At 43.7% G+C, this 21081-nt stretch overlaps 1 protein-coding gene across 1 annotated transcript in view; it reads left to right on the plus strand.

Moving 5' to 3' along the window:
• ABCA12 (ATP binding cassette subfamily A member 12) overlaps nt 1-21081 on the plus strand; it is a 98250-nt gene that overhangs the window by 72185 nt on the left and 4984 nt on the right. The window contains exons 32-51 of the mRNA XM_072341693.1: nt 793-1011; nt 1676-1872; nt 2258-2418; nt 3024-3248; nt 3483-3621; nt 4868-5120; nt 6305-6391; nt 7082-7175; nt 8697-8824; nt 9742-9829; nt 11124-11229; nt 13700-13754; nt 14176-14353; nt 15940-16055; nt 16443-16602; nt 17938-18206; nt 18557-18767; nt 20002-20111; nt 20639-20783; nt 20924-21058. Of these exons, the coding sequence (XP_072197794.1) occupies nt 793-1011; nt 1676-1872; nt 2258-2418; nt 3024-3248; nt 3483-3621; nt 4868-5120; nt 6305-6391; nt 7082-7175; nt 8697-8824; nt 9742-9829; nt 11124-11229; nt 13700-13754; nt 14176-14353; nt 15940-16055; nt 16443-16602; nt 17938-18206; nt 18557-18767; nt 20002-20111; nt 20639-20783; nt 20924-21058 (3076 nt within the window). The remainder of the gene's footprint in view (nt 1-792; nt 1012-1675; nt 1873-2257; nt 2419-3023; nt 3249-3482; nt 3622-4867; nt 5121-6304; nt 6392-7081; nt 7176-8696; nt 8825-9741; nt 9830-11123; nt 11230-13699; nt 13755-14175; nt 14354-15939; nt 16056-16442; nt 16603-17937; nt 18207-18556; nt 18768-20001; nt 20112-20638; nt 20784-20923; nt 21059-21081) is intronic.

Here is a 21081-nt window from a genome sequence, read left to right on the forward strand (position 1 = left end):
AGCTAAAAGTCCCTGGAGAAAGTGCAACTCAGGGATGGTGAAGGGCAGTCTGAGATGTATCTTCTCCCTTTACTCCCTTGCAGGACAGCTCTAAAACCAGCCTATATTGTGCAAATAGCCATTCCAAATAGAAGGTGTTTGACTCAGGTCTGCTAGGTATTACTAGGTAGGTAATTATTAGCTTGAACTAGATGAAATTGCTGTCCTCGGTGACGTGCCTTGTCTGGAAATCCTCCCCCATTCCTTCTTAATAATGGCAGTGAAATCGGGTTTCTGTGCTGTGATGTGGTTAGTATGATGAAGATGTGGTTTTCAATCTTTGAAATGGTTAGCAATATGAAACTGTCTGGATACTGCAGACAAACCCCAAAGAATGAAGAGTAACTGCATTTATGTGAATTCCCAGTGATTAAATTGGAAGTGAAGGGCATTCATGAGTATTGATGTAAGGAACATGCAGTGGTCTGACTTAGGGAGGGAGAGACTGGGGAAGATGAAAGTATATGTGTAAAGTAGCCAGAGCTCAGTGTGTGAGCTTGGTACTTGCCCTCACAATCCCACAGATGGGGGGGAGGAGGATGTTCTTTGATGTTAATTGGGCACTGCTCCACCAAAGCATGGAGGGACTGCAGAAGAAGCTGTGTTCAGTGATTTCTGGCTGCAAGGAGTGTGCTAGTGATGGAAAGAAGCTTGGCAAGTAATGATAACTGCTGGAGAATGGAGAAAAAAAATACCTATGGCTTTCTCTTCTTTCATTTTTAACTTCCTTTTCTAATTATTTTTTCCTTTCAGATCTATTTTGACCGGGTTGTTCCCTACGTCATCAGGCACTATCATTGTCTATGGCAAAGACATCAAGACTGATCAGGAAGTTATCAGGAAGAACATGGGTATCTGTATGCAGCACAACGTACTCTTCAACTACCTCACCACGAAGGAGCACCTGCTGCTCTATGGGTACATCAAAGTCCCACACTGGAGTAAAGAGGAGCTCTACCAAGAAGTTAAGAGGTATAAAAACAGCAGGGTGGGAGAAGAGAGACAGGGCTGTGAAAATTATGTGTAGTAGTACCACTACAAAGCTCAAACGAATGGTTTTTGAGCACTGTTGCAAACCCCAGCCTAGAGTTCAAATAAATGCCTTGATCTGACTGTGGAGTACATAGAGTGTCAAAATCTGCAGCTGTAAGAAAACAACATTTCTTCTCCAGGAGTTTACAAGCTTATGTGGCAATTCTTTGGAGATGAATGTATAAGCCTAAGGGTCTGGTCCTTGCTTCCTTACAGTATTACCCAGAAAGAGATTTAATCAACCAGTTAGAAGATGATGCCAGCTTTACTGTTTCTGGGGAGAAGTGAAACAGCCAAAACATCCCAGGGAATTTGGAATTTGCTGATCTCTGTTGATGAGGTTGAGCCTTTAACCTTGACTTGTCAGATGGGAACTTTGAAAACATCCTAAAGAAAGATTTTATTTTATTTTTTAAATTAAAATGTCAGTGGCTGAGCTACACATAGGATGAATCATCTCAGTGCACTGTGACCATTCGTAGAGCAGTCTATACTTGAGTAGTTCTTCATTTGCAGTTATGTTTTTTGGATATTTTCAAGTATTCTGTGTTTTAAAGTTGCCTGAGGGGCAACATTTGGAGGTTGTTTTTTCTTTGTTTTGAAGGACTTTGAAGGAGACTGGACTCTACAGCCATCGTCATAAGCTGGCTGGTTCCTTGTCTGGTGGGATGAAGAGAAAGCTGTCTATAGCTATTGCCCTCCTGGGTGGATCAAGGGTAGTGATCCTGGATGAACCAACCACTGGGGTGGATCCATGCTCTCGTAGGAGTATTTGGGAAATCATCTCCAAGAATAAAAAAGGTACTGTGATGAGATGAGGTGCTGCCCAGAGGCAGAGGTGCTTTGTGTCCTGAAATTATGGAGTGGTTTTGAGCTGTGGGTTTTGGAGACCATAGAGAACTAATTGTGGGGGACTGGAAACACCTTGCATATCTCTGGATTCATTCTTTATTCTTCTTGTAAATTCATAATGTCATTTGATAAGTATCATTTCCATAATGCATATTTTACAGTAATATCTTTCAGCTCCTTAGTAATGTTACTTTTCATCTAATTATTATTCATTTCCTAAAAATGCAGCTGATTTTCAGCTGGTACTCTACATCATTCAGTTCAGCTTTCACCTGTCTCATGTAATCCTGTATGTTTGTTTTGTTTGGGTTGACATCAGCTTCCTCTTTTCCAGGCAGGACCATCATTCTCTCTACGCATCACTTAGATGAAGCAGAAGTACTGAGTGACCGAATTGCCTTCTTAGAGCACGGAGGGCTCAAATGCTGTGGGTCTCCATTCTACCTCAAGGAAACTTTTGGTGATGGATATCACCTAACGCTCACGAAAAAGAAGGTTTGTGTCAGAGTTGGTCCTAAATCTTCAGCCTCTTTTCAAGATAAGTGTATGATTTTATGATAGACATCTTAGGTGGGAAGCTGCATCAGTTGGAAGCAAGGAATGAAGGAAGGGAGTGAGTCACAGTGTCCAACAGAAATGAAGTCCATTGCAAAATGTTCATATCAAAAAATCAATTGTGTTTGTGCTGGCAGATGAGTTCAGGTGTGAATTCTCCCATGTGGCTAGATTTTTTTCTCTTCACTATAAACACTCTAGCTGGTGCAAAGTGGTCTATCTGTCCCAGCCCTGGTATGTCTGCTGTCAAAGGGAGCCCAGCAAGGTGTGGATGGACCAAGGTGGGCTCAACTTAGTCCAAAAAATACCTGGAGCTCCTCCTGAGTACAACAAGGGGCAGGGAGTCTGTGCCATATCTCCTGAGTCATCCTCAAATGCTGGAAACTCGGGTTCACGTCCTTTTGGTATTAAAAATGAAATGCTGCCTGTCTGTGCTGAGATCACCCACCATCTACACTTCAGGACACGAGCCGAGCTGAATCCTGCAGCAGGAATTTTGACCTCAGCGCCTTCTGTTTGAACACAGTGTTTTCCTCCTTTTTCAGAATATGATAGAGGAGTGTGACATCGCAGCAGTGACCTCCCTGATTCAGTCTCACCTCCCAGAGGCTTATCTCAAGGAGGATATTGGTGGAGAGCTGGTGTATGTGCTTCCCCCCTTCAAGTCCACAGTCTCAGGGGCTTACCAGGCACTTCTCAGAGCCCTTGATACCAGCTTGAGTGATCTCCACCTTGGTTGCTTTGGGATTTCAAACACAACCGTGGAAGAGGTAAGAGGTGGGGGCAGGTTTTGGAAGTAGGAGTAACAGGGTTGGGAAGAAATGGTTTTGTTTCTCACTGTGCTACAGTTATGAAGACGGGGAGCTGTAGACGTATGCATCAATCTATACATCTAGTAGTGCACAATGCATACCACTGTCTCACCTTTCAGCATTTCATCTAGAGAATAAGATGTTAGAGTATTGAGTATTTTGTTTGAAACTTTATGCTTTCTTGTTCTGTAGGTGTTTCTCAATCTGACAAAAGAGCTTGGGCAGGACCCACGAGAAGATGCAGGACTATCCCAGCGAGTGCCTGGAGCCAGCGGCCAAAATGGCAGTGACGAAATGTCTGTGAGCACGGATACTTTCACAGAAAGAGATGGTACTAAATGACCTCCAGGTTTTCATCCAGATTTGTCAGAGATACAAACAGTGGCAGATGGGCTCTTTCTTGTTTATAAACAAACTTCACCCAACCAGGAACACAAAGCCACTGATTCCCTAGAAGTGCAGCACTCAACAGTTGCCTAGATCCACTGGTTTGGAATGTCTGAATCACAGAACAAATTACAGAGGGGTTTTGTTTGCATCCGCCTCCCTTTAAATTGATTCCAGTTTTAATCTAATCAAATTCAGTGTGTGGGTGAGGTAGCAAATGTGTACCTCTGAAAGCAATTGCTGTAATTGATGCAGAGAATTATTTCTACACAGTCAGTAGAATTTGAGAGAAACTTCATAGGAAAAGCAGCACAGCTCTGAGCTCGGTCCTCCCTGCTGCTTTTTGCTGTGTCCCAGCGACTGCAGTATAAGTCACACAGCAAAAAGAGCCACGCACTGGGATAAATTTACCTTCAACAGTATCTGTATGTTGAGGGTTTGAGAGCTGCCCAAGGCGGCGTGGTCCAAAAAACATCCTGAACATCCCTTCTGCTGATAGACTTATCATTTATAGTTAAGGAAGCTGCTGAGGGAAAACACAGAGCTATTTTCATACTCACTTCTCAAAGCTGACCTGTGCTGTAAAATGGGCAAATCCATTAGAAGTAACACAGACGTGTAGAAAAGTGTTTTATGATACTCCTAACGAGAGCACTGAAGATGATTTGCCTTGTATTGCATTATACAGGTTAATATTTCATAAAGAGGAATAGGTTGCATAGGGTTCAACTCTGCTTTTATTGTGCTGCAGCCTTGTCCATGCAAGTGATTGATTAGTTTATTTGCCTTGTTTTCTTGTTCCCTAATGAATTCTCTTATTGATTTGCCTCGGAACGTGCTTTCTAAACGATGAGAATTTTCAGTTTGCAAATACAAAAGGTGTAGCTGAGTAGGGAGGGTGCAGATAACTTCTTTTATCTGGAAGTCTCTGTTCCTCTTGCAAGATGTCAAAATGTGTATGTTACACATACGGATTTGAAATCAAGCAAAGATCTGGTGTTACATGAGCTCATGACTTGAGCCAAAACCCGAATGCTGTCCAAAAAGGGTATTGCCCAGCTTAATAGTTTTGATTTTTCCATCTGAAAAGGAGAACAGGCAGCCAAAGTAACTCCCAGGGTCCAGTGAGCATCAGTTCTCTGCATTTCATGAATACTGATTCATGACAAAATGTGTTCTTTTGTACCCAGATCAGCTCCTAATCAGATCTAAGAGCCTGCAGGGTTTGCCATTGCTGCTTAAGAAGACATCAGCTTTATTCATTAAGAGATTCCACCATACCCGGCGCGATGTCCGAGGCTTCATTGCTCAGGTCATCCTCCCTGTCCTCTTTGTGATGGCAGCAATGGGACTTGGAACACTGAGAACTAAAGAGACTGAATATCCAGAGCTGATTCTTTCCCCGTCTCTGTATGGCACATCTGACCAGGCAGACTTCTTTGGGTGAGTGGTGTTCCTTTTCAGCCTTCTTAAAGGCCCAGTTCTTATTATCAGGATTGTTTCTCAGCAAATACAGCAGAAAGCTGTTATATAGACAATGCAGTATTAAAATCCTGTTCCTAGGGGTATCTCCTGGGAAGATGGTTTGGCTCAATCAGAAAGCTTTAGGGAAACAATCTTTAAGTTGGAATTAACTGAGAAATATGTGAGAAATACTCTTTGTTGTGTTTGCTGATGGAGCCACCTGTCCACCTGACATCCATCCTGCCTCAAAAGGATTTAAGAAAAGGTATTTAATCTTCCCCAATCTGAAATGGAGGTGCAGCATTAGTTGGGTCCAGCATTACACCTATAGGATCAAGTTCTATCCATCTTGTGAACTGTCTGATTGCCCTCCTCTCTGTCAGTGCAGCATATGATGTCCTGCTGAGGATTCACTAGTCTAAGGCGTGCAGTGATCTGAAGGGAGTGATTAACACATCAACGCTAACTGATTTAATTGTGTTTAAATATCTGGTTACCAAAATGAACACAGTTTGTATCATTCTGGTTTCATGAGGTAAACTGCATTCCTCCAGTGGTTCATTAGAAAGCAATATAAAATCCATCTCTAACATCGTTACAAATCACACGTCTGCTGTTAAGTGTTCTTTCCTGGGACTGCTCATGCCTTTCTGCTTCAGTACTGCTGGATGAGCAGATGAGCCACTTGTCTCTGAGTCCTCTGTTCCTAAGGCTCTCTGCTTCTCCTGGTACATCATTGCAGGGGATACAGATGTATCTTTCCGAACGACCTAAAGCAATGGACTTTACTGGTGTCGGAGCTGATTGAGATGAGATGAGAAGAAATGAGATGAGAAGTCATATCTGGAAATGTCTGTGGATGCTTTTTCCATGGGAACGGGGTTTTGATTGTTCAGAAGTTTCGCTGTGTGTCACTTTGATCTGGAGACAGTGACTCACTGGAGTAGGTGTGCAGCTGTAAGCAGAGAGCAGCTCTTTTAAACCTGTGTGTCTGCCCTCATGTGCTGCATGTACTGAGGTAGTTTGCAGGGCTAGCACCAGGAACAGTCACTTATTTAGCATCCTAAATAAATCCCGTTTCTTTCAGGCAGCTTTCCTCTGCTCAGTGGTAATGGAAATACCATGAATATTTTCCTTTTTGTTGTTTTTTTGTTAAACTGCAGGAATTTCAATGAATCAACAAATGCTCTAGTTGCTTCCATGCTTTCTTTCCCTGGGACAGATAACACATGCATGAATGAAAGCAATTCGTAAGTACTTCTTGTCTTTTATTTTCCCATTTAAATCCTTAACACCTTTAGCCAGCAGACCCTCTTTCCATCCTTGATCACCTGCAGAATTTTCATACATGGATGCCAGAGGAAAAAAAATCCCTCTTTCCAGAGTGACTTACAGACTCTTTAAGCTCACTACAGATGTCTGACTGGCCTTTGCCAGGCTGGTGCAAGCTTGCTTCTCTCACAGCTATATTCTCAACATAGCTATTATCCATAAATCAAAGCTGTGCCATGAGAACTGGACTGTGTGGGGTTCTGAGGATGAATTTGCAATAGTAATACAATCCTGGGCAGCTTATGTACTCAAGTGTGCCACACATCAGCATGCAAATGTTGATGCTGAATATTTGTAGTGGCTGCTGTCAGTATGGCTCGTTGCAGCACTCTCCAGGTATAGCCCCTCATTTCTGCACTGGAAGATGATTTTAGCTTTGGCCAACCACTGTGGGAATGAAGCAGTGTCTGGATTCTTTCTAATCAGCTGAATTAATCCAGGCAAGGAGAACTGTGCTGAGGGATCTCTACCAAATTAGTGGGAGGACAGGAATTTCCAGAGCAGGCAAAAGGAGGTCTCCTTTTCAGCTAGAGCTACTTACTGCCATCTCAGTAGCATTTGCACCTCTGGCTACAAGGACCCTCAAAGGAGAATGTGTTCATTTTCAGGCAGTGTTTAAATGAAGACATGCTTGGCCCATGGATCACCAATGGAAACCCCTCAACAAAGTATTCTGCCTGCAACTGCACTGATGGCATCCAGGTAATTTGAAAAATCCCAAAAGAGAGGGAGTTGGGTGGGAAACAAGCAGGTTGTGAGTGTGGATCTGTGGTATGAACTCGGCATTCAAAATCCCACCTGTCTCTTTATGGTCTCGTTGATTTTGTACTTTGGATAATGACTGAATGCGCAGCAGCTTGGGGACAGGAAAGGAAACAGTAACCTCAGAATGCATGCTCATGTATCTGCCTTGCTCCCCTCTGTGGGAAAAGGTTTAATGGTGTCTTTGAATGCTGTATGATTGTCCCATTTAGCAGAGGTGAGTGTATATTCAAGAGGAAAATTGCATTTCATACAGCACTGTCATTATATGAAAGCACAGCTATTATTTCTGTTTGCTCTTCAGAATTTAACTTAATGCAAAGTCTAGATCCATCTACTTTTGCACCATTCCACGTTATAAACAGTGGTGATTAATAGTATTAGTTATTTGCCTTGCCGCAGTATTTACAGGACCAGATATGGGTCCTGACGAGCTCGGTGTCATATGGGGGAAAGGCAGATTCTGACCAAAAAATGTTAGAACTTAACATATCCAGTTTAAGATGAACTCTCCTCCCCTCTGTGCTGTTCACCTGTCTTCAGCTTTATTCCAGAAGGAAACCAAACTCCAGGCCCAGCATGATACTGTTTGTAAGATAAAGTGTGTACTTAGTCAGAAGTTCTTAGGCATTTCTTAAAGCACAGCCATTTTATGCACTTTACTGGGCATGTACTTAATTTCACATCATTACAAGTACTGGCATCAATTCCCTGTTAAGTCAGGGTAATGTTCAAAGCTGATTCTCACCTCTAGCAGGCACAGGCAGGTGTTCCTCAGCATGAAGGCAGCTGTTTTGTGTATTCTGATGTAGAGTTTTGAACAGATACACTACAGGGGAGGCCAGGATATTTGTTATGGATGAGCTGAAGGAAGCAGACAGCATGCTGCCTGGTGTAGGACGTTTCAACCTTATGAAAGAGTCAGTGCAGTTTTGACCCTCGGTGTGTTAAATTATATATTCAGGACTAATCCAAGGTTTCTCTGAAGCTCTGAAAAATATTCCCAATGACTGACAGTACAGTTAAAATGTAAAGCGTAGCCGCTGTGAAATGCAAGATGAGAGTTTGAGGCCACCGTGGAGTTTTGTGCTCCGTGAGCTGTTTTGCCTTCTGCTGTTGTCTGTGCAGTCACTCTGAAGCTCTGCTAAAAGGGATCAGAGTTAATTCAGGAAAAATCTTCCTACCTAGCATGAAGCACATTTCAAGGTCTCACTAATGTCAGTAAATCTGACGTGTAGACTCAAGCAAAGGTTGTTTTGAAGCACCTCTCTAAATACATCGAGAACAGCACACGGGGTTGGATGCTGTGTGTCTTGGCACAGTGGATTGCAGATCTCCGGCTGCAAGTGTTTGTCCCAGGACCAGAATGTCACCGTTGTCAGCTCTCAGCCCTGTCCTGCTGTGTGAAGTTTACAGTTAAAGCACAGCCACTGATCTCTTTGTTCCCTTGTCTCTTCTCAGACGTGCCCACAGAAAAACTACACCCCCCCTCACAGAAGGACCTTCTCTACACGAATGCTTTATAACGTTACGGGGCACAACGTGGAGACCTACATTCTAGCAACCACCAAAGACTTCCTGCAGAAAAGGTATGGCGTGCATCTCCAGTCCTTCTCTGAACTGCACTACGAGAATCCTTTTACACTTATCATATCTCTGTACTTAAAGAGGAGGTGGTGTAGTCAGGGCTTAGCAGGACCCCTCTGCTGATACCTTCTGTGTATCTAGTGGAAGGAGGTAAAATGCACTAGAAGCGCAGAGTTAAAGATAAAGGTTTTGTGTAAGTGCTCTGCTTGATCACAGCAGAGAGCACCTGGGGATAACATGCCCGTCACCTGATGAGCTGGTGGCTGGGGCCAAAGATGAGATGTTGTCTGGCTCAGAAATGTTTCTAAAGAGGAAAATAAGACACAGCCTGTCATGAAGTAAACCCCGGGGAGAGATTCTCCTCTAGGTTTAATTGTCTGAAGAGTCTTGGTGTGCACTTCACTTAAACAAATGCTTGTGTTGGAGGGAAGTTAGAATTCAAGTGTTTTCTTGCACCATGGGGCTGTTAGAACTATTATTTTGTCTGGAGCCTGCAGTGCAGCTGCACAGCATGTTGTAGGGCAAAAATAGCCTGCCATTGAGGTTGTCAAGGAGTATGTTCACCTGTCCATTGATTTTACCTGAGCTGCTCATCTTCTGGGAAAGAAGCAATCTTGTTTCAAAGTGGTAAGCAAGCATCTCCAAAGCACTTCTCAAATTGAGGCAGGTTTTGTAATAACACAGTTCGTTTCCCTTTTTTCCCCAAATATGGGCTCCTGCAGCAGTGTTGGTTTGGCACTTCTCACGCCATGTAGTGGGATAAGTTCTTCTCTTTCAAGTGAATCTACAATTAATAGAGACTATGGTGACATGCAGTGCATGTTTGCCTCTGAAGAGTCCATGCTAACTTATACCAGCCATGCTGTTACAGCTTCTGGGTGAGTGTAACAGTGTGTTTCCTTCTGGATTTTTCATTCAGGTATGGTGGCTGGAGTTTTGGGATGCCTTTGACGAGAGATCTCCAGTTTGATATCAAGCCAGTGCCCCCCAACAGAACACTGACTAAGGTAACTAACTCCCACTGGAGTGATGTTGAGTCAGGGGATGTTTCAGAAGAGAGAGCGAAAACATCTGAAATCTGCAGCTTGGCGTGGGAGAGATGACTTTCAGTTCATTTTCTCCCCTCTTCCCATTCTTCTTTATTGGTCTGACTTCTCTTGCTGATAGGAAACAATTTTTCTGCTGTCATAATTTTATTACCCAGAAGTGAAAAGATCGGTTCGTGGCACCTTTATCTCACGGGAGAATGTACGTAGCTTTGCTAGGGCTGGCTTGTATGTTCTGATTTACCCATTTCTCTGTTTCTGCTCAGTGAAAATGTTGTAACACATCAGCGTTAAAGGCACCAAGGCTGAAATGTGAGGTAGGAGAGAATTGCAGATGAGTTCCTGTTGTTTCCACATTAAACCTAGCTTACCAGGAAAGTGTTCTTGCAAAAGCAGTGCTGTTCTCAGAGGTGCTCCCAGTCAAAGGGAATCACAGGATTAATTGTTTATTGTTTTGCTAATGCTCAGACCTCCTGTAATCAATTTGCAAATGTTTTCACCCCTTCAATTCTAGATCAGAAAGCTCCTGCTATTTGCTAATTGTGTGTCAGATTAGATACCTGAAACTTTGGTAGCACTGGAAGCAAGGCTGACGTCCAGCCCTCTCTTTCTTTAGCAGTACTTGCTCTGCTAGGGCGAGAAGAATAAAATCGCTGAGCGTGTAGAACTTGGGGATATATAAAGGTGGGAGCTGTGGGCTGTATTTAAGCCTGTAACCTTAATAGCCAAAGCCCTTTGTGCTTTGCAAGTAACTTACACCTCTAATCTGGCTGCTGCAAGTTGTTCCTAAAGAAGGTAAATCCCCATAAAGTGCATCTCCTCTGGTCTGATTTCTGCCCTCTGTCCTCAGAGTTTATCATGGTTTTGGCAGAAGGTGATCATGAGCGTAGGAAGGGCTGTTGCTGAACGAGAAGGGTTGTATTTTCTGCCCTAAAACAGTCTCTTTCCCACTTGCTTTCAAGGGAAACTGGTGTTTGACAGAGAAGAAACCACATATCTGTAGCATTATGTCACATATCCAGTTAGTGCGTTTCTTCTCCCTCCAAAGGCAAATGAAGCTGATGGGACTGCTTTTGCTTTAAGTGAAATGTGATTTTGTACTCCTGATGTGGTTTAATCACAGCACTTCAGCTTGTAGAGCTTATGGCTTGAGATAACAGCTACGGACTGATTCATTTGTGCAAGAAGAACAAACCAAAATGTTATCAGTAACAATTTATCTCCCAATTTGTTTCAATTTCTCCATTGTGTGCAGGTGTGGTATAATCCCGAAGGTTATCACAGCCTTCCAGCCTATCTGAACAGCTTGAACAACTTCATTCTTCGAGCTAATCTGCCAAAAAATGAGACATCCAGATACGGTAAGGTGTCCCTTCACATGAACAGGTAATTTCTCCCCACTGGGGGGACTTCAGCGAGGTCACTTTAAAATTCCAAATTATGCAGATTAATTTAAAAACAGCATTGAGAAACATGAATAAGTCACGTATTTCATTTGTCTTTGTCAAAGGCCCTAGGGAGCTGGAGAGGGAAGACCCCTGTTCCTATGTAAAACACTTGCTTCATCCAAAAAGTGTCAACAGTTGCTAGTTGATTTATTGCTTCTTGTTACGGTACTTTTGATTGGTGCCTCTTATTTATGCATAAAAAGGCTGCTTCAGATTGTTTGCAGAATGCCCCCCTGATTGCCTGTGACAAATGCTGGCCTTCCAGCCACGTTGCAGCCTTGCCAAGCCCCCTCACCTCATGTGCCCAGGTGGCAGGGAAATAGCTTGAGAGCGTCTCTTTGCTCATAAGACTGCGATTCCTCAGTGATGTGTCTGAATTTAACTCCAATGGAAAAGGCATCTGCTGAAGCTTTGAGTGCCATGCCATGAATTCAAGACGCAGCAGAATGCTGATTACAAGTCAAAGCAGCGCATCTCTCTCCCCACCTCCACATATTGATGCACTGCAGCTCCCCTCGCAACAAGCAAAAGCAGCGCCTTGGCTCCACCGCCATCCTATCAATAGAGGCTTGTGCCTTGGAGAGTCGCAGGGTGCCCTTGAGGTCAGAAGGTTCAAGCTCTTCTGTATGCACTGCAAGAGCATGTGGTGAAGCTGCAGTCCCTACCAGGGTGCGGAGAGAGGAGCTTCCAGCAGCACCAGCATCCCAAAGCATCTGAATTATTAAGCAGTGATGCTCGCCCCATCTCTGAATTCCCAGCACATGCCGTAGTGGGAGCAAAAGCTTATGTGAACAGTCAGAAAGTTTTCGCAGGGAAAGTCTGGTACCAGCAAAACAGCAATTTTCAATGGGAAAGAATAGCAGCAGTTTTTATTCCATCTGTCCTGCTGTGTATGCGTGGTTGGTTTGGTTGTTGTTTTTTTTCTGAATGAAATGCTTAGTAGTAAACGACCAGGCAGATAATTCTCCACTTCCCACTAATGATCCAATTCATAGAATGGGGGAAATAAAATGAATGGATGAGGATAGCTCCCCTGGGGTAGTGTAAATCCAGTTTGAAATACAATTGAACAGACGGTCTGCGTGGTACATCCCTGGCAGCTAAATCTATTTGTTGTTGTGACAAATAAATGACAGTTTAAGAAGCACTGAAAAGGCCAGATAAAAGTGTGTTGTCGTTTCAGCAGTTTGAAAGAGGTGCCAGTCCTGCTTTAGTACGTTTGACTTAGCATATCTTTAAAAAAAAAGAAAAGCATAAAGAGCTTTTTACCCTGTCACTAAGCGAGTCATAATAGCTTTTGACTTACGTATATAGTGCTTTCTCTTCTCTCAATCCCAACCAACAAAAAAGAGTAAGCATTGAAATGGAAATTCTGACTCCTAGCCTAAGCTTCAGCACAGGAAAATGGCTTTATAGTGAAGCATTAGCAGATTAGACAGACGGTATCTTCCTTTGTCCCTCTTTTAGAGAAGGAAAACATTTCCTGGCTGTTTGCAGGGCTCTATCAGCAGCCTCAGGTTTTCATTCCATTTTGCTCACCTGATGACAAGGCTGAGGATTTTTTCCCCCACGGAATATATTTCCTAGGGAATCTTCCCTTTCAAATCTATTTGCTTGGTATGGCACCTGGTCGGCTAAAACTGCAGTCTGCTCTTTGCTGGCCCTCGTGTCAGAGCGTTCTGTCTTAGGGAAAATAGCCCCAAATATTCCTTCCTTTTTCAGCTGCCAAAAGCCAGGCACCAGGGGTGTTAAAATTTCAGAGCTGCTGTGTTCTAGCAAATCTTTTTGGGTTTCACAGCAGCTTGAGGCTCCCCAGCACCCACTGAGAACTGAGGAATTTATTTAGGTGCTTAATTCCAAATGGAGAACCTCAGTTTTAGGAATAAAATTTATCTTAAGCCCTTCCCAGGTGCTGGTGTGACCATCTTCGCTGGAGGTTGGAACAGTCCCAACAGAGCCCCCATAGGTTCCTTCCCATGATAGTTTTTATGGGCACAGATTGCCTCTGAACAAAGCAATTTCCATTAGTTCCTTTGGACAAAATGTTTTTCTTTGCTTGTTTCAGCTGCATGAGACAAAATTGTTCTCCTCACTGTAGAAGTGTTCCTGCTGGAATGAATGATACAGCCCTTAAAGTTGGGCAGGTACCGAAGCAAGGCCTAGGGTTTGAATTTCATAGCTGCTGAGCATCAAAGTGGAGTCACAGGAAAATGGGGCCTCTCAAAATCCTGCCCAAGGTCACACCAAGATGATAGAGCAAAAACAGCTTTTGGTCTGCTTTTCTTCTCTATTCAGTCCTCTGTATTACTGTCACCCTCAAGAACTGAGGAAAGAAACTTTAAGCTAGCTACTTTTAACCTTTATTTTCTTTTTGGTTTTGCAGGTATTTTCTTATCAGCTCACCCATATCCCGGAGGACAGAGTCAAGAACAAGTAATGTAAGAAGATTCATTTGGCTGATGCCTGAATTGTTTAGCTTCAAAAGAAGCAAGCCTGCTTCCTGGAAACCACTAAGCAGCCTAAATTACTAAATATCTCCCTCCAAATGTGAAAACTGCTCTCATCTTACCTTCCTTGCCTTTATGCATGAGTGGCACTCTGTATGCTCACAGGATCTTTCTTTTTAGGGTGCTTTTTTCTTGTGGGATTCTGTATAAATCTGGGGGTCGCAATCCTGATTGATGTTACAGCACTCATGTGACTGAATGCTCTAAGCCCTTTTTTCCTAGGCATAATAACCACCAACAAAGGACACTGGAACAGAATCAGGTCCTTTACGCTTCTGAGCTCTAAATAACTCAACAAGGGAAGCCTACTGCTTTGACTCACCATATATATCTTTCTCTGCTTTCTCCCCAGGCTTAACAGCTTACTTGATATCATAGTTTCAATGTCTGTTCTGGTTGGCTACTCTATCACAACAGCAAGCTTTGTGCTCTATGTGGTAAAAGAACATCAAACCAAAGCCAAGCAACTGCAGCATATTTCAGGCATTGGGATGACAAGCTACTGGCTGACTAACTTCGTTTATGATCTGGTAAATAATTCAAACTCTTAAATGCATCGAGAGTGGCATTCAGCAGCAGGAGGGGAAAAAGTTCTTTGTTTAAAGTTGGTTGACTTAGACTTATTAATATTATCACTACCAAGAGTGTTGTGTACTAATTGTTCTCAAAGGCACTGAAGACGATTAAATGTGAACCGCAACGCTGGATTTTGCTAAGCAAAGGCATTCCTTCTCTCTTGAGTGTATGCAAAGCACTCAGCACATTTATATGAGAGCAGCACAGAACAGGCCAGGGCTTGATTTCGACTTTATCATGCAAGCAGCTTTTTTCTTAACTTGCAGGACTGCATGAGTTTTCAGGTGGGTTTTATTCATCTGGGGTAAAGATTTGGGACCTGAGACCAGAGCTGTTTTGGAAACCCTGCCACCATGGGGAATTACATTAGCAGACATCTCACAGCTGACAGTTCTCTACTGAGCAAAATCCATTGCCTAGTTGAATGCTTTCTATCTATTGTAAAGGTTTTTAAGCCAGGAAGGATACTCATGTAGCTCTGTGCCTTCCAAGTCACGAGCAGGTTGCTTTCTAGAGTGCTGCACTGTGCTGTATAGATTTACTACCGCATTCCTAGAGATAGCTGAGCTCCTCAGCACTGTGCTGCATTATGTGGCATAGACATGCCCTTGCACTCTCTGAATTTTAGTTTCCTTGTGGCAAAGAGGGTTAATAGCGCTACTGGAAAGCATCACACGCACAGTATCTGTAGACTAAAGTGCTTTGTGTCTTAAGAATTATCTTCGGTGCATGATGTCAAACCCTCACAAAGCTAGAGATCTGCAAGTGCAGACTACCTCTGCTCACAAGCTGAGCTGCAAAGGTGATCAGCTCCACATACCCTATGAGTTTCCAGCAGTGAAATTCTGCTAGAGCTAAAATCCCAGCAACGGCATCCATTTCTGAAAACAGGAATTCTGCAAGTGTGCTTGGGTGGCTAGCCCCTCTTTGATGCAGTCAGAGCTAAGGACTGAAACTGGTATGTCAGCCATGGCCATGGTCTGGCTTGGCACAGCCTCCCTGCATCATGACAATGGGGCTGGAGAATGGGGCAGGTGTGTTTCTCCTTCCCTGGTCCAAACCCTTGCTCTAGCACTGCATATTTGTAAATCAGCCTGTGGAAAAATCCCCAGAGTCCTTGCTACAATCAGTATTCAGTGGGCTGAAACTAATCCAGCACTCTCAGCAACTTGATATTTCTCAGTGAATCCCCACCAGGAAATTCTGTTAAATGCCAAAGCTGAGGAAAAGTGGAACCTCTTGAGGCAGACGCATGGGAGGTCTATAGCTTGACATAACACTGAGGAGACTGGATTTACAGGGAGCAATGAACTGGGCTGTCTGCAAGGCTAACAGAAAAAACCCAAGGGGTATTTATTTAGCCTATTCAAATTGGGTTCAAATGCAAGACTTCCTAAATAAGACTGAAACACTTACGTGTATTTGGTTTCCTTTGGCTACACCAGTGGGACCCAGTTCAGACTTTGCTGCTTCTGTGTCTTTCTAGAAAAATTCTTGAGAATTATTGTCCTAATAACATATTTGTAATATCTTTCTACAGGTACTTTTTATGATCCCTGTTGGACTCTCGATAGGAGTTATTTCATCCTTCCAGATACCAGCGTTCTGCAACAACAATAACTTACTGGCAGTATTTCTTCTGTTGCTACTCTTTGGGTAAGTGTGAAGCAATTTAAATATCAGAGTGAGGAACTGGATATTGCAGGCTGCTGTGATTTGGGATCTAAGACTGGAATACGTGGGCTTTCTTCTTCAGTGTCTACTTAGCAAGGGGTGACTTCTTCCAGGAACAGTTAGCTAAGCTATTGTCATGCCTGCAAGATCTTTGTGAGGATACAAAACATTCAAGCTCACGGTGATCATGAACTTCTCTCAGTTCAAACAGATATCAAGCCATTTGTCCTCCATTAAGTTCCTGTACTATAGGAATCTAGTCATTTGCCAAGACAGAACTGTTAAGTTGTCTGAGGACTTTAGTTATTGGTTTTCAATTGCTCTTTGAGTTACTGTTCAATTGCTCCTTATGCTGTTGGGGATATATAGATATGCAACGTTTTCATGGATGTACTTGCTGGCTGGAGTCTTCAAGGAGACAGGAATGGCCTTCATCGTTTATGTCTGCGTCAACTTGTTCTTTGGCATCAATACCATCATTACGCACTCTGTCGTGTTTCTGCTCTCCCAGGAAAAGGCTACAGACCAGGTAGGAACCCCAGTGATACCAAGGCTTGAGTGAAACAACAGGAGGCTTCTTATTGAGTTTGGTGGCTTTGGTCAGGTCCTTAGCAGCTGGCTAGTTTCAAGGTATTTCTGTTCAGCCAAGCAGAGGATAGGAAGTGCAGACTACAGCGGCTTCCCTGTTGACAGGGTGTGAGTCACATACAAATCCTGTTTGTTTGTGTAGATCTGCTCCCCCAGCAGAGATGAACATGGTGGTGAAAGAGGGAAGAATATAACAAGAGAGGTAAAAAACTGCCCTTGCTGAGAAAGGCAGAAAGGCATGGATGTCTGATACAAGGTTGATGGGAATTTAAACTATTGCTCAATTCTTGCAGTACAAACTTGAGAGCGACAACTAGATTTCTTTACACTGAGTGTGAAGTGTGCTGCATTAAGCCCAGCAGTGGCTGTCTGTCATCTTGATCTGTAATGCAATCACTTTCTCCCTGCAAGGATGAAAAATGACTCTGAGACAGTGATGACTCCTGAATGTCAGGCCTTGTCTTAAATAGAGATATCCCTGGGAATCAGTGGAATAAAATGCAAAGTGTACACCTTATATTTAGTTGTTGGTTTGTTTTAAATAAAAGGCACTTGCTTTGTAAAACAAGAGCTGTGTTGGATTTGGCTCTGTAGCTAAGCAGCCCCCTAGATTTTAGTGATGTGAGAATATGATCTGCATTTATCCCTCTGTGCTCCAGAGGCAGGAAGTCAGTCTGTCCCCATACAAATATACAGCCTTTCCACTTTGCTGTGTGCGCTAGTCCTTTCTTCTGCTGGTGATGTACCAAATCTCTGTATACAAGAGCACATAGCTGGGAGACTGTGCACTCAGCTGCTTTGCCTTGAATTAACTGGAAAAGCCTTTATGTCTATTAGAGCCAGTTCTTGTGTTTTATGGGGATGTTTGTCTGAGAAAAATGGATAGGAAAGTGCTCCAGAGGAGTGGGGCTGGAGAGCAGGCAGTACACTGCAGTGGGTTGGTGCAGTGATGCTAATTTTGGGCAGCTGCAGGACTCAGCTCAGGCTCATGAGTGGGTTTCTGTCTGCTGCATGCACTAGGCTCCTGCAACAGGAACTGGATGCTGCTTACTATGGGTGATCACAGCCTCCGAGTTGCCTCTTGACTTTTCTGACCTTGTGTCTGTGAAATGAGCTGTCTCTAGAGCTCTTTGCTCTCAGTTTATCTCCGCTCTGAGACACAAGCAAATCCCAATGTAATTGTTACACTTCAGTTCCATAGTGAAACCTATGAATTTATTCCATGAATAAAAACAGTGACTCTGCTCTTGTGGTTTTGCTTTTTTTTTTCCCCCAGGGCTTGCATGATCTCGCTGAAAACTTAAGGCACGCGTTCCTTCTGTTCCCACAATTTTGCTTTGGCTACGGCTTGATCGAACTGTCACAGGATCAGGCCCTGCTGGGCTTCCTGAAAGCCTATGGAGTGGACTACCCTGACAAGACCTTTGAACTGGACAAGACCACGTCCAAGCTGCTTGCCATGTTTATCCAGGGCACAGTTTTTTTTGCCATTCGTCTGACAGTTCATGATGGGATGATTCAGAAGGTCTGGAACAGCACACTGGAGTAAGTAAAATCTGGAGTATCTCGGTGAGAATGGACCAAGCCATCACTCAGTGGGTTCATTCTGGGCTCTCGCATCATCACGGGCTCAGGCTGTTGTCCCTGTTTAAGGCCTCTGGCTTTGGTGTGCTGGTGTTCAGCTGGCTGGTGAGAGGAGTCAGCTCATTGAGAGCTTCTTCTTTTCTCAAATTCCCTGAAAAGATTAAATAGGAGAATAGGAACTGCAAGCCTGTGTATGTTTGCATGCCTTGGGATCTCATAAGAAGGTTCCTCAGTACCCCAAACATACACACCTACTGCTGTCTGTGACTGCTAGAGGATAAGGGCATAATAACCCTATTTCCTCCCCTTAGATTCCTGTTTGACAGAGTGCATGGCAAAGCCCCACTTCTGCTATCTGTGACTGAAGAAGATGGGGATGTTCAGGCAGAGAGGATCAGAGTAGAGTCTGGCAAAGCTGACTTTGATGTGGTACTGCTTCAGAACCTCTCAAAGATCTACCACCTTCCTCACAAACGCATTGTGGCCGTGAAAAACATCAGCCTGGGGATTCCTGCCGGAGAGGTAAGCAAGTTGGTTAAAGCTATGGGGAGGGACAATGGGACAGGTCCAGAATCCCACCAGTATCTTCTCCCCAGTCCTTGCCACTGTCCCAGTGTGACTGGAGTGGTTTGTTCTGCTCTGGTTTCTTTCTTCCTTCCTTTACCTTGCGCTTTTTATATATTAGATCTTGGAGCTGTAGTAGCAAATAAAGGCTGATGGTGGATCCCTGACATAGGAGAAAAGATGGGAGCACATGGAGCATCTCTGAGACCCAGAGGAAAGTTTATGAGGCCTCTGGAGAACAGATCTTGTCTCAGGCTGTGCAACTGAGTAGTAGGAAGGCTTGGAAGTACTCCTGAGTATCACTGAGCCACTGGGCATATGAAAGGACTTAGAGTGCTGGGCAGGAGGACAGCAGCCACATGTGAGCAATCTGGTCACTGAACATTTGGCAGAGGATTTCAGGCAGTGAAGCTTCTAACTCCTGGCAAAAGTCATCCCAGCACTGGTGGGGCTTGGGGTACTGTTCCCCATCACCAGAGGCCATGGACCTGTGCGCAGATATTGTTCCTGCACAGACCTGAGGTGGGGGATGAGCCTTGGATGGATGCCCTGCCTCTGGTTGGGTCCCAGCACAGAATCAGCTGATCTGTGTTAATGATATCAAAATAATAGTAATTATCAGCACAGTGGTGATTGCGACACTCAGTTGTGTATCTCCGGCCATAGCAATAAAATATGGATTTTAGCATGAGATACTGAACTGCACTACAGGGAGCCAGTTCTTAATCTTATTAATGTAGTGCATTAGTGAGATTATTGGATGGAAATCTTGTGTCACGTTAAGGTTTTACCAATGACAGAGCAAACCTCACTCACCTCATTCCTATGAATAGCTCTGTTCCTGTCAATGGGAGGTTTGCACAAATGGGATGAGCAGGATTTGGCCTGTCAGGGAGGTTCACTGTGAAAATGCACCTTACAGTAAAAGAAATGACTCTATTAGAGACATGTCCTTGATTCTTCACCATATTAAACAAACGGTCCTATTATATGCTGCGGTATATTGTACCATAAACAACCACCATTATAATGTTTGTATGCTCCAAGTATCTCTGCCTCTCTTGCAATTTATCTTGCTCAAGAGGCCAGAGAGAAGAAGTGACAAACTGCACTGAGCACTCATCTCAGTGCAATATTTTTCCGTTAAAAATACAGCATGGTTGCATTTCTGCCTTTCTTTCTCACACCCCAGTGCTTTGGCTTGCTTGGTGTGAATGGAGCTGGGAAGACAACCATCTTTAAGATGCTGACAGGAGATATCGGAGCATCCAGCGGAAGGTTGCGGGTCCAGGATCATTCTGGGTATGCAAGATGTGATTTCAGGGGAAGGCACATAAACTAATCAACATGGGAACAGCTTATAAAGCTGAATGGCGAAGAAAAGGAAATATGAAAGTTTGAAACAAAGCCAAACATTCAAAACAGCAAAAATAAATAAGGCAGGGAATGTAACCCTTTGAAGATGGCACAGATTCTTCATTAGGGTTTGCATTTGCTGTCATACCTTTGCTGTTGTCAGTGGTGTTTCTTCCACTTCATTCACTACAGACAGGATCAGACCAGAAGGACTCATCCCCATGCATTGTTTAACAGCAGCAGGCTTGGTGGCAACTACACTGTCTGAAGGGCTGATGGAAGTTGGTGACCTATGTACTAGACAATGTGGCTTACAAGCACAGGTCTCTGCAGAGCCGAGGGCCTAAAAGTTGAAGATCTGCAAATTCTTAGCATTTTCCTTCAAGGCCTGGGGAGGGGGTAGGAAGCTGGAGATTCCAAAGTGCATTGGCAATTTGGTGTGTTTAAAATGACTTCCTTACTTCCACACAAAGGTCCTTGAATGACATCACCGAGGCACACTGGTCTCTCTTTGGCTATTGTCCTCAAGAAGATGCCTTAGATGACTTGCTGACAGTGGAAGAGCACATGTATTACTATGCTAGACTCCATGGCATCCCAGAGAGAGAGATCAAAGGAGTAAGTAACGCCAAGGCTTGACTAAGCATTTTATAGTTATCAGGAGCCTTTACATGGATTTAATTAGTCTGTCAACATAGATGTATACTAGTAATAAATTCCTGGAGTCTGTTGTGAAATCAGTACTCTTTCACCCCTAGATCGTGCTCCAGCTTCTCCACAGGCTGAATCTGACGGCCTACAAAGACAGAGTCACCTCTATGTGCAGTTATGGCACCAACAGAAAACTCTCAACTGCTCTGGCTCTCATTGGGAATCCATCTATTCTGCTGCTGGTGAGAAATGGGGGCCTTGTTGG

The sequence above is a fragment of the Excalfactoria chinensis genome, chromosome 7, assembly GCF_039878825.1.
Source record: "Excalfactoria chinensis isolate bCotChi1 chromosome 7, bCotChi1.hap2, whole genome shotgun sequence".
NCBI lineage: Eukaryota > Metazoa > Chordata > Aves > Galliformes > Phasianidae > Excalfactoria > Excalfactoria chinensis.